General features: G+C 34.8%; 1 protein-coding gene across 2 annotated transcripts; it reads left to right on the plus strand.

Moving 5' to 3' along the window:
- Window positions 1-27: 27 nt before the first annotated feature.
- Window positions 28-12,426, plus strand: LOC128227193 (protein zwilch homolog). 2 transcript variants are annotated; one of them, XM_052937487.1, is made up of 6 exons: window positions 49-97; window positions 448-489; window positions 5,641-6,555; window positions 8,408-8,518; window positions 10,007-10,141; window positions 10,526-12,426. In XM_052937487.1, exons 3-6 carry the CDS (start codon window positions 5,644-5,646, stop codon window positions 11,240-11,242), a joined length of 1,875 nt encoding a protein of 624 aa, XP_052793447.1. In that variant the 5' UTR covers window positions 49-97; window positions 448-489; window positions 5,641-5,643; the 3' UTR covers window positions 11,243-12,426. The 2 variants fall into 2 exon arrangements, with proteins under 2 accessions (XP_052793448.1, XP_052793447.1); XM_052937488.1 differs by lacking the exon at window positions 448-489 and having other exon boundaries at window positions 28-97.
- The last annotated feature ends 823 nt before the right edge of the window (window positions 12,427-13,249 follow it).

The raw sequence follows: 13,249 nt of genomic DNA on the forward strand, positions 1-13,249 counted from the left end.
AAAATGTATCGATACTATGAATGACAAGCGCCTGAATGAAATCATCAAGCGCTTTTTTCAAAACAAACTTTTTCTGACATTTTCCAATCGATTTCAAGTAAGATTTGGGTTCTTTCCATATGTAATGCCTGCTTTATCCTAACCATTATTAAACATACAGGGGTTTTTAACCAGGTTTTCAACGAAAACCGGGTTATTAGAATGAGGTTGTCGTTGGGCGGGCAGGCGGGCGTCAAACATTGGTTTCTGTTCAATAACTTTAGTTAGCATTGATAGATATTGATGTAACTTGGTGTGTAGGTACAACTTCTAAATAGAGCAAAACTTTCTAGCTTGTATATCAGAAGAACTAGAGCAGTGGCTATAGAAACTTTAAATCTTGAATAATATTGCCCCACCCGTATTAAATGATTTAATAAAAGTGCATGATGCTGGTTATAATTTTAGGTATTCACACTTATTAGAAGTTCCCAGAGTAACAACAACTAGGTATTGAAAAAATAGTTTTAAGTATGCTGCTCCGGTCCTGTGGAACTCGCTCCCAGAAGCTTTTAGAAATACAACAAACTACAATCAATTCAAAAGCTTGATTGCACATTGGAATGGACGGGACTGTAGGTGTTCAATGTGCAAATCAAATTAGTTGCTTGTTCTACAGGGCCGGACATCATCTTTGTCTTTTTGTTCAATATCTATCTTAGTTTACATCTTGCTTGTGTTGGGTCTTTTGAGTTTATTTTGTGTTTTGTGTTTCTGCTTGCCTTAGCTTGTTCAAGTGTTCTAGCTGCTAGTCTAAAATAATAGACGTGTTATACGGGATTCTTCCAATCCCTAACGTCTAAACGGGAATGTGCAAAAAACAAGGGTGTTTTAAAAATATTGAAATTGTTTTAAGTGAAGTATTTTATGGTTGAAATTGATCATAAAGAGTTAAATTCATATTTTACCATGTAAGTGAAATATTATTTTGCACTAATCAAGCATTTAATGCATTAAAACAAGTTGTTTACCTTTCCAATAAAACGAAAGTTGACTGACACAGATAACAATTATGCGAAGGGGAACAACTCGATACAATCGTAATAACTCGGCCTCCTCCGACAAAGCTTCGAGATAGACCTCGTTATACAATCGTAACAACTCGGCCATGGCCGAAATGTTCCGAGCGATTTAAAACTGTGCCCTGAAGCCTTGCAGGTGCCCTTCATGTATATATCGTTATGTTTTGACAGAATGAAATGAAGAAAACCCGTCAAACTCATAATTATAAGTTGGATATTTTTTTGTGTGCGCACAGAACTAATATAAAATAACATTATCTGGTAATATTTCTTGTTTTTATGATATTTTATAGACGCTATATGCTTTAACCCGGAATCCTGATCGGAACAACTACCCACTTTTGATACTAAACAATTTGTACGTGAAGGATTTGCCATATCAAAAATCTAAAAAAAATCCGTCAACGTACAATTATTTGGACTATTCTAGCTGCATGCTCTGCTCTTTTTGTATAGTTGTACGTTACTTGATTTGCTTTTACTGCTTAATCTTGCTTACTAGTACTTGCTATGCAGCAGCTTGTTAATAAAACTCTCTATGCTATCGTCATTGTCATACCATGCTTTTGTATGTGCTGCTGTGAAGGAATTGCTGCTCAGGTCATCCCAGATCTGATCTGTGGTGATATTTTCATTTAGACTACTTTTAATCTGCTTTTTGCAACTATTTTGATTATCAGTTTTTTATTACTCTTTTTCTTAAGTGTCTCTTAGGCCTCTGGTCTAGAGCAGCAGATCTTTCACAGGTTTAACCTCTTTTTCTTGCTTTGCTATGTGATATGTGCTTATTAAACAATGCTCAAAAATATTTTACAGCTTTCTTACCATGATATTGTGGTTCAACATGTATACTATTGTTATAGTCGGTTCAAAAGCGCTTGTCGCTTATGTTATATTGTTATTTCTGACTTGCCGACTTAAAATAAAATTTATCTTATCTTATCTTAGGTAGCTTATGGGAAGAGCTAGCTTGGGATTGCTTTTGAGGGGGGTGGGGCTAAGGTCAAGGTCACTGTGACTAAAAATAGAAAAATGGTTTCTGCCCAATAACTTTAGTTAGCATTGATAGATATTGACGAAACTTGGTGTGTAAGATGCTTATGTGAAGAGCTGGCTTGGGAATGCTTTTGAGTGGGGAGGGGCTAAGGTCAAGGTCACTATTACTTGAAATAGAAAAATGGTCAAGGTCACTGTTACTTAAAATAGAAAAATGGTTTCTGCCCAATAACTTTAGTTAGCTTTGACCGATATTGATGAAACTTGGTGTGTAAGTTGCTTATGTGAAGAGCTAGCTTGGGATTGCTTTTGAGTGGGGAGGGGCTAAGGTCAAGGTCACTATTACTTAAAACAGAAAAATGGTCAAGGTCACTGTTACTTAAAATAGAAAAATGGTTTCTGCCCAATAACTTTAGTTAGCATTGACTGATATTGATGAAACTTGGTGTATAGGTAGCTTATGTACAGAGCTAGCTTGGGATTGCTTTTGAGGGGGGTGGGGCTAAGGTCAAGGTCGCCTGTTACTAAAAATAGAAAAATGGTTTTTGCCAAATAACTTTTGATAGCATTGATAGATATTGATTAAACTTGGTGTGTGGGTAGCTTATGTTAAGAGCTAGCTTGGGATTGCTTTTGAGGGGGGTGGGGCTAAGGTCAAGGTCACTGTTACTAAAAATTTAAAAATGGTGTCCGCCCAATTACTTTAGTTAGCATTGATAGATATTGATAAAACTTGGTGTGTAGGTAGCTTATGTACAGAGCTAGCTTGGGATTGCTTTTGAGGGGGGTGGAGCTACGGTCAAGGTCACTGTTACTAAAAATAGAAAAATGGTTTCTGCCCAATAACTTTAGTTAGGATTGATAGATATTGACGAAATTTTGTGTGTAGGTACTAGTAGCTTATGTGAAGAGCAAGCTTGGAATTTCTTTTGAGGGGGGTGGGGTCAAGGTCACTGTTACTAAAAATAGAAAAATGGTTTCTGCCCAATAACTTTAGTTAGCATTGATAGATATTGATGAAACTTAGAGCGAAGTTAGCTTATGTGAAGAGCTAGCTTGGGAGGTGGGGTCAAGGTCACTGTTCCTAAAAATAGAAAAATGTTTTTCTGCCCAACAACTTAGTTAGAATTGATGGATAGTGATGAATCTTAGTGTGAATATAGCTTATATGAAGCTGCAGATTGAACTTGCTCATACAACATATTAATTGGCTATAATTTCTGATTGCCCATAACAAAAACCTGGTTTCGTCGCATTGCGGCGCTTCTAGTTTAACGCTGAAATAATAAAAACAAAACATTTTGTTTTCCGCTTAGTCACACTGTAGCGCTCATCGGTGTTCTTGCAGCTAATCGCTGTTCATGGGGTTTTTATGCCCCCACAAAGTGGCGGCATATAGGGTTGCCCTTGTCCGTACGTACGTCTGTCTGTCTGTCTGTACGTACGTACGTCCCGAAGATTGTTTCCGATCTAATTCTTGAAAACCGTTTGTCCAATCCTCACCAAACTTTAAACACATGTTTGTGACCATAATATCTTGATCAAATTCGATAGTCATGGAAATCGCTTTAGTCATTTAGGAGTTACGGCCCTTTTTTGCCAAAAATACTTCAAAAATATATGTTTCCAATCTAATTCTTGAAAACTGTTTGTCCAATCCTCACCAAACTGTAAACACATGTTTGTGACCATAATATCTTGATCAAGTTTGATAGTCATGGAAATCGATTTAGTCATTTAGGAGTTACGGCCCTTTTTTGCCAAAAATACTTCAAAAATATATGTTTCCAATCTAATTCTTGAAAAGTATGTGTCCAATGTGGATCCAACAAGTTTTTTCCTGCCTGAATGGCGCCATATAACCTATACAGTCTTGCGATGCCGTAAAACCCAACTCAACTCAACTTATCCTATATGTGCAGATTATCCTGAATAATCATTATGGCTTATTTTCTGTGACAAAAAATCGAAGTGGGGGCATCCGTGTCCTATGGACACATTTCTAGTTTTTTCTTAAGACTAGCCCATTTGCCATTTGGGTAGACAACAAGGAATTCAACTTGCTTTTATACCATTTTACTTCCCTGAAAAAGTAAAGAAAAAAATTATAAGAGCAATTTGTGATCTATTTGGTTGCCCTATGCCCGACTAAGCACCGTCATAGTTGTCTTTGGCGATTTTTTTTGGCAACTCTACGCGTCCATATCTCACTTGTTGTTTTCCTAGCCGAGAATGACAGATCCCAGCGCTAAGTATATCTAGCAGAAAGATAACATGCACCTTAAACAATGCAGTATTATTGTGAAGTTACAGTCAAAGAATATATTTTACATTGGTATGAATCAGCATTAAGGGATCAAAATAAATATCCAAATGTTAACTTAAAATGTTCAACATCATATAGCCAGTAAAAACATCCCAATTTAATGATTTTTCCCACACCATGTCAAAATATCATTTATACAACTTACAAACATAACTTGTTGTTTACATAAGTCACACATATAAACTCGATTGGTGGTAGGTAAAATCTACCACTTTTTAGACCCTCTTACAGCTCTTCCAACTAAATCTTTCGCTTTTAAGTAATAAAATAATAATATCTGCACAAGTTTAATGATTTTTTTAACAGAACAGGTATTAAGGCTATTCTGATTATTTTAAAAACTTAGCCTACTTTGTTAGTTCCTTTGTTTATAATGCTCTTGAGGAGATAATTAAGTTTGACAATACAAGAAGGGTACTCCCAAAAAGGACATATTAAAGTATTATTTTTTTATGATTCAAAGATTTCTTTATATTCTTATAAATTTTCCATCTAGTTAATACAATCAATGTGACTGTAAATTACTAAATATAAATTGAGGTTTATTTATTGATAATGAATATTTATTTTTATGTACTATTTTTATAGTCAAAGTATATGATATACATTCATAATATTTATTCGTATTATGACTCAATGGAAAATCATAAAAAGAAACAAATTAAGAGTTAAGTGTTTTTCATCTTGCTAGTAAAGGTTAAGCAAGGAGGCCTATACATATCAACAAAATTTCTTAAAAAGTGTATACCTAAAACACAGAAAAAAAAGACTGAAAATTGTGGAGTATGCATGTGCGTTCTTTAAAATCTACCTCTCTGGACCCAAATCTACCTCTGGAGAAACAAATTAATGTTGTTTCACTTGTCCGACAAGTAATCTAATTTCAGTTATTAACACACCAGTCAATGTCATCAATGCTTTGACAGCTTTATGAAAAAGCTAAATGCCAATGTATTTTGGTGTTTTTCAATTCAGATTTCAAACCTTTATTTTTACTTGCCTGATCGAGCAGACAAGTTATAATTTTAACTTGTCCTTCGGGATTTTTTACTTGTGCCATGCTTTGGGCAAGGGGCCCGGGGTTATTTCGAAAACTGTTCTCAGCTCAAAGGAGCCACTATGCATCATTAGGTTAAATGTACTGATAAGTAGATATGAAATGCAAGAAAAGCTGAACCATTTGTATCCTACAATTAATTGCATTTGTAAAAGTTTTAAACAACTTGTCAACATGTCTTTTTCTCTTTTTTCCTTCAGGAAATGGATAATGACCAGTTAAAAAGACTTGCTGGAAGCTTGAGTAAGCTCCAAGAGTCATCAGACAAAGATAAGATAATAAGTCAGGATGAATTCATGGCCTCATGCTTATATTATGTAAGCCAGTTTCAGAAAATTGATGCTGAACGCTATGTGAGGTTAAAAGAAATATTTGATTTCAAAACGCCTGTTGTAATTGCGTGTAAGAACAGCACCTTCTGGCAGTCTTTGGACAAACCAACGGTGACAGAAAATGGTTTTGATTTCGTAAGTGTGAGGAAAAGAAACAGCAATCGTAAAACATCTTCCAACCCTGATCAGAGCAGTATATGTGGGTCACCCCTGAAGCTGGATGTTATAGCTGATTTGTCTGTATTTGAGGAAGCAGATGTGGAGAATGCAAGCATTAAAGTCAAAACAGTAGACTTTGGCCTGCTTTTACAACAAGTGAGAAAACTTATCTCTCATTATTCATTGCTTGCTAGCTCAAAGGACAGTATAGACTCTGACAAGAAAGGCTTGCCAACTCTGCTAGCTTTGTGTGATGGTCAGAATGTTCGCAATGTGTCTGCCATGGGACTGACACCACTGGTAGACAAACAGAACAATTTTCTTGGTGTGAAAATTTCAGATACAGTTTGTAAGCCAGCAGCTGCTAAGTCAGTCCACGTTAAACTTCACCCGTCATTCTCGTCACCTGACATCACCTGTAAAGCCAAGTATGACATTCACACAGTGTCAGATGATAAAGCAAAGCCAGACCAGCAGAGTTTCATTCAACTGGAGCTGGAATGGAAGATCCTGTCCAGTCAGACGTTCATGCTCCTCCATGAGCCACACCTGCAGGCTAGAACAGTGGCCAAAATACAGAACTACCTAGGAAACACTGAAAGTCCAATGTTCTTTCTGTATCAGGTACAACTACTGATCAACTTTATAAATTCCTATAATTACATTTTGTAGTGAATTTCAAGACTAATTTGCACTCAGAATAACACTGATATCTAGTGTTTCACAACCCCAAACACCCTTTATCTACTAGGAAGAATGTTTCATTTATGTTCTATGCATTAAAACAACATTCAATTTTTTTTATTTCTGACAGTGATAAGTTAAACTTATATGTTTTACAACGATTACCTGGTACGATTGTGAAACAAGTTATTACAACGTTATATTAAACACTCTCGTTGGCACAATTTATGCGAGAGAGTGGTCTGGTGTTGTGGAGAAAACCGGAGTTCTCACAATATGGCCAAATAAAAGCAGATTAAGTTAAAATGTTCTGCACATTTTTTTTTCAAACCATTACCCCAGTTTCAAAACCTTTGTAGATAGAAAGAAGCAAATGGTCTAATGTGGCTCTTATTTAATGTCTTGTGTTTACACAAAAAACAACATGTAACACTAAGTAGTCACTTCCAAATTGATGAACTAGATTTTTGTGTCGCAAGTAAAGGCGACATATAGGGGTTACTTTTGTCGGCAGCGGTGGCGTCCCTTTTTCAGTTGTCCAGGGCATATCTCGTAAACTATTAGTTGTATCAACTTGAAATTTCATATGTAAATAGATCTCATTAAGGGCAAGTGCAGTGCACAAGAACTGCTACTCTTGCTTCCATATTTTAAGAGTTATTGTCCTTTGTTAATTTTCATGCTTAAAGTTTTGTCCAGGGCATATCTTGTAGAATATAAGAGTTAACAACTTGAAACTTCATATGTAAATAGATCTCATGGAGGGCAAGTGCAGTGCACAATAACAGTAACTCTTGCTTTCTTAGTTTAATAGTAATTGCCCTTTGTTAATTTTTGTCCTGGGCATATATCTTAATAAGAGGTATCAACTTAACTTGACTTCATACATGTAGCTAGATAGATCTTATTGAGGGCAAGTGCAGTGCACAAGAACTGTAACTCTTGCATCTATATGTTTCGAGTTATAGCCCTTTGTTAATTTTAAAGCTTAAATTTTGTTAGGGGCATATATCGTAAACTGTAAGAGGAATCAACCTGAAACTTAATAGGTAGAAAGATCTCATTGAGGGTAAGTGCAGTGCACAAGAACTGTAACTCTTGCTTCCATATTTTCAGAGTTATAGCCCTTTGTTAATTTTCATTGTTAATTTTTGTCCAAGTTAACATGTTACCTTCAGTTCAAATGCCACCTACACTGGATATTTAAATGGCAACATCATTGTCTATAAATGAATAAAATGCCAATCCAACAGCTATAATGTTGACAGTAAATTAATTTGTCAGGCAACACATCCGACTCGTGGAGTTCTAGTTTTTTTTATTGTTTTCTTACATTAGATTTTAGATTTAGATTAACCTGCATGTTGCGCTTCAACTGAAACATTCTTGCCATCCTATTAATGGGGTGATGAACTTAAGAAGTCTTTAGATTGTTAAATGTTAAGTTAGACACCTCTAGTTGCGAAGTTAGACACCCCTAGTTGCGAAATTAAACACAATTTTGCAAACCCAGTTCCAGTAAAATGAGTGAATGTCTTGTTTGAAAATAGCTATATTTAACATTGCAGGTTTGAAACAACCGTTATGGCTAAAAATTGATTTAAAAGGAACATGTAATGCTCATGTATCTTTTGTATCTTATATTAAGAACTTTGTACACTGTTTGATAGGAACTAAAAAATAACTCTTTGTCTTTAATTACTGATGGTTTAAGTTTTGCTCTTGATGACTGCTGTGTTTAGTAACTAAAATAGTACATGTTATTTTATATATGTTATTATTTATTGCACAGGAGGTAGAGATCTTGCGGTCGGTGATTGAAGGATTGGACACGTCAGAGGTCAACTGGCTCGGCACCCAGGAACAGCCATTATTGGAAGATGTTAAAGAACTTGTAGAAAAGGTGAACAGAGTTCTAATGTTGAAGCCAGTTTTCTATAGGGATGTGCATTTATTACAGAAAGGGAATCCCAAGCTAGATGATGTATTGCGTTATTCATTCGGACCCATTTTTTTCATGTAAATTTTGCCCGTAGCAATGATTAAACATCTTCAAAAGTTCAACTTGGCTCCAATAATTATTGGAAAATGTGTAAAAGATGCCCTATTAATTTGGCCGAAAACTGTTAGTAACACTATTTAAAATTGAATAATTTTAAGCTTGGATTTTTTTTTGAATTCTGTTCAAATGAGTATCTGCCAGTTGCTGTTTGGTCTTTGTTCATTAAAGTTAGTAAAATAACTCAAAATTCAACAATTTAAAAAAAAAATGCCAACATTAAACCTGTGAATGAGTACCTTTAATAGGCCTTCAGTAAAATAATCATTAAACTATACAATAATGGTTTGATATTCAGTTATTCATTCTGCAGCATATCCCAAGTCCTATACTCCTTACTTTTTTTTGAGGACCCATTATTCCTTTATATGTACATTCTGGGTATGCACTGGTTTAATCTAAACAAAGATGCACAAAGTAATTCTTAGGAGTCTCGGGATTTGGCTCTGGATCCATGGTTGTGAAATATGCGAGTCCCAAGGCATGAACTCATGCAGATTTTAAAATTAATTGCTGGATATTGATTCATATTGTAACAAGCATTGACTTGAAGTTTCTATTATAGATGTTTGTTTTATATCAGTTTCATCTTTCCAGTTTGTTTTGCTTGATTAAAGATGTGAGAAAACTCTTGAGAAAATCATGTTTAAAACGTCCAGTATTCAATGTTCAATTATGTGAATAAATGCCTGCTGACCCACATAATATATACAAAACATGTAACAAAATATTAAAAAGAAAAAACAGTCTCTAGGCCTTGAAAGATTGCAAAATATATAATAACAGTCAAATTTCAATTGAAATAAAAAACAAAATACAAAGTGCCATTACTTTTATTAAAGTATATTTTCGGTCAATTCATTATCATCATTAGTTGTCTGCAAGTAAAACTCTTCCAAATGATTCCAAACCTACATGTATATCAGTCACCCGGCATAAAACTTAAAAACTTTAAGAGAAGGAATCTTGGAAGGTACACATTTTTTGTTTGTCTGTTACAAGAAGGGAAAAATTCCTAACGTGTGTCATGGCTTTGGTGTCAGCAGCAGCTTCATGAAAAACTTTTGCAAGAACTGTGCAAGAAATTTACATGAAACTTTTCATTTGTTACTGGTGTATAAAGGCAACGAGTAGGCCATGTTCCTGGCTTTTTTTGTGGCTTTTCTTGACGGCCTCAGAAATGCTTTTGGTGCTCTGGTTAACATTTGAACCTTTTAATGTACAGTATTATCTTTCATGTTAAGCAAGGTTGTCAAAATGTATATATATTCACATTTGTTGCATATCAATAGTATTTTTATTGATCGTTGGAAATATGCTTTCTTGTTCTAGCTGAAGCTTGGCAGTGACCTTGTGGAATGTAAGCTAGGGGAGACAACTTTTGTCAGTCTGGATGAGACAGAGATTGTTTCCCTTGAACAGATAGAGGAGAGAAAGGACCTTGACTTCACCGACCATCTGTGGAAGGTAAAAAAGCAAGATACCATAGATTTTCTAAGTTAAACAATCCAAATACGGTACTATGTGTTTTATCAGATTATGACTACAAGTAGTGTTGTTCAGATGATCGATTATAATGAAAAAACAATCAAGATGATCAACATTGGTGTCCATCGGTAGTGATTTTGTCATACCAGAAATTGATTATTGAAAATATGCTTTTAAGTTTTTTAACAAAAAGATACCTTCACCCAATTAATTCTTTTTGATACTTAATTTATAATTACTGTAATTAATCAAAGTTAGTTGAATGAACATAGCATATTTCACAGAAAAGTGATGAAAGAAAAGTGTAGAATTTAATAGTAAGCATATCCAGTTCCTTACTTGTTTTTTTCTTTCTCTTTTCAGATATTACAAGCATGCACATCTTATGTTGAATTGGTGGACACTTTCAAATATGTTGTGGCTGAGCTACGCCGAGGAGACTTTCAGCCATTCATCAACAGTCACAACACGACCACAGTGGGCCAGATGGTAAAGGACTCGTACAGGGGCCAGCTGCGCACACCGTTACTCACAGGGCTTAGCCCACTACTATACCTTGCCGAGATGGGTGTTCAGAAACTCTCAAGAGATTACCTACATGTGTTTCTCTCAAGACATCTTGCAAACATGGGAATGCTCGATTATTTCCTTAAAGGCAACCTTGAGCTTGAGGATAAGCTCAACCGGCTGACAAAGCTTCACCATTCACTTGAGACTGTTGTTATGCTGAAGAAATATCTCAATCTTCCTCTTGAGTGTCTTGCAAAATGTTGTCGAGAGATGCTGAAATACTATGAGAGCCATGCTGTAGAAAACTCGCACAGATTTGCTTTCAGTGTTCCAACTACTGCTATCAGCAATGTTTTTGAAAAGTTCACACCGACAGAGTGGAGTGTGGAGGGAGTGAAGATGGTCGGCAGGGAGCGAGAGCGACTGGTTTACCACTTCACAACGGAGCAACCTTGTGACTGGGTGAAGCTAGAGGGACCGACTGCCTCGTCAAAGGATGGAGCAGAGGATGAGGAGGATGCATTCTACTTTCTCACTATCCTAACTGACAGTGTCAGCATCCTTAGCTGATTTAATGCACTTCAGAGCTTATACCTAACCAAAATATAAAAAAAAAATGTACAAATTAACATTGTGCTTTTGAACCTGGCCTTTACATTAAGTTTTTCTTTTTATCTTGTCTGCTTTCCAAAGAAAAATGCCAAGAATTGACAAGGCCTTGGTATTGTTGTTGGTGTTAGTGTAGCACCATGTCTTGAAACAATAAACAATAGTAGCATAAGACTTTAAAATTATATTGACAATATGCAGCAAATCTGATCACTTGTCCGGTTATTTCCCTTGTCAAACTGGGAAAACAGACAAGTCGGGGCATCAGCTTGTTATTAGTTATACATGTGTTTAATACAAAGATGCAATTTTGAATTTCACCGATGGAAATTTTAGCAAATCAGTCACTGTATCGATGATCTAAATTAGCACAAGGCTGCATGGCCAAAGCAAGCCAGAACTTGTCAGAGAAATTGGGATTTTGTCACTAAATTATATATTCAGACTGGTGGGTTAAAATCTCATTAATATATGAACTTATGATAGAAGCTTGTTCCAGAAAGTCTTAATTTTGATGACTGTAAATGTATGCAAAACCTGTTGAGCTTTTCTTTAAGCTGAAGAATATATTTCTCTGAACTGTTCTGCATGCCATGGGAGATTTAATTCTTTGTATACTATATATGTCATGGTGTGGTGATTGTTCTTAGCTCTATCTATTGCTAAAAGTTTCAACCTGTATATAAATGTGTACAAGATATCTATCAAAATAAATGATATTCATAAAAAAAGTAAAAATGAAAATATATGTATAACCTGTATAAAAGTTGTGATAAAATATCCAGTACTATCAATTGCTATTCCTCATTTACAGTTGATAAGTTATTTAAAGTAAAATGCACTTAAATTATATTTTAAATCTAAATCGTTTGTGCTGTTGTTGTTTTTCATCTCAATCTGCTTGTTGTACATTATTTATGGTTATGCTGTTTTTTTCCGTATTCTGACCAATGTTAACAATACGATAGTTCATTTGATGAAATAATTATTTATAGCAATGTCAAAGCAGTAATGGCAGGAATGATTCTTTTTCTTCTTAAAATGATATATCTGTATTAATAGAACTAAACAATGTATATATATATATCAGAAAATATAGTGAAGACAGGCAGTAATTTGTGCATGTATATATGAATTTACATGTGTTTGAAAAATAAATCTATGTATATCTAGAATTCTTGTCAAGTGTCTATTGTTGTGTTGGTATTTAAATCGAGTGTTAACCATCCTGTTCCCAATCAGGAATCTTAATGTTATAAGTTTGCAAGTTAAAGTTGGACCGCGTGTTCCAATATTGATTAGCTCATAAATTATATCAGATATAAAAATAAAGTTCACAAAAGCAATCTGGAATCATACTGAAATCAGTCCATTATCAGAAATATTTTTCAAAAATGAATGGATAAATAAAATCTTGGGCTAAATAAATAATGGCATGGCGCTTTCATTCTGTTTTATGTATTAGTATGAAAACCACACACTTAATGATCAATGCAATTTTCCATTAAAATATGTACAAGAAAATCAAATTGAAATATAAAAAGACCTGGCACAAACTATCAAACACTTCTTCCCAGCCTATATTGCATTGTTCATAAAACACTCATTTTCCGAGTTAAAGGATCTCACAATTCCTATGATATATTGATTTTCGTTGGCTTTATTTAAAAAAATATCTACTGCAATTCATGCTTTCGCAAGTTGACAATAAAAACACACAATAAAAACAGTTTTGTAAGAGCCTGGGCTAGCGCTTTTTAAAAGCAGGACGAAAACATCTAAGTTCTTGAACGACACCGGGTTCACAACTGTAACAACATTATGTCAATTTTAAATCTTGATTTATTTTGGATCAAAATAATGGATTGACTACCTTACACCAAAATCTATTTTTATTGGCAGCTCACTCAACAGGTGAGTTGTTATCGGTCATATCTTCTGTTCTATAGTTTTTCTTCTGGTTTCTGG

This window comes from Mya arenaria, chromosome 3 (assembly GCF_026914265.1).
Source record: "Mya arenaria isolate MELC-2E11 chromosome 3, ASM2691426v1".
Taxonomy (NCBI): domain Eukaryota; kingdom Metazoa; phylum Mollusca; class Bivalvia; order Myida; family Myidae; genus Mya; species Mya arenaria.

What these genes read in the sequence shown, in the direction of transcription:
- LOC128227193 (XM_052937488.1), top strand. Translation starts at nt 5,644, where the DNA reads ATGGATAATGACCAGTTAAAAAGACTTGCTGGAAGCTTGAGTAAGCTC. An exon ending in CAATGTTCTTTCTGTATCAG is followed by an intron (nt 6,556 to 8,407) that starts GTACAACTACTG and finishes TTTATTGCACAG; the next exon opens with GAGGTAGAGATCTTGCGGTC. An exon ending in TTAAAGAACTTGTAGAAAAG is followed by an intron (nt 8,519 to 10,006) that starts GTGAACAGAGTT and finishes TTCTTGTTCTAG; the next exon opens with CTGAAGCTTGGCAGTGACCT.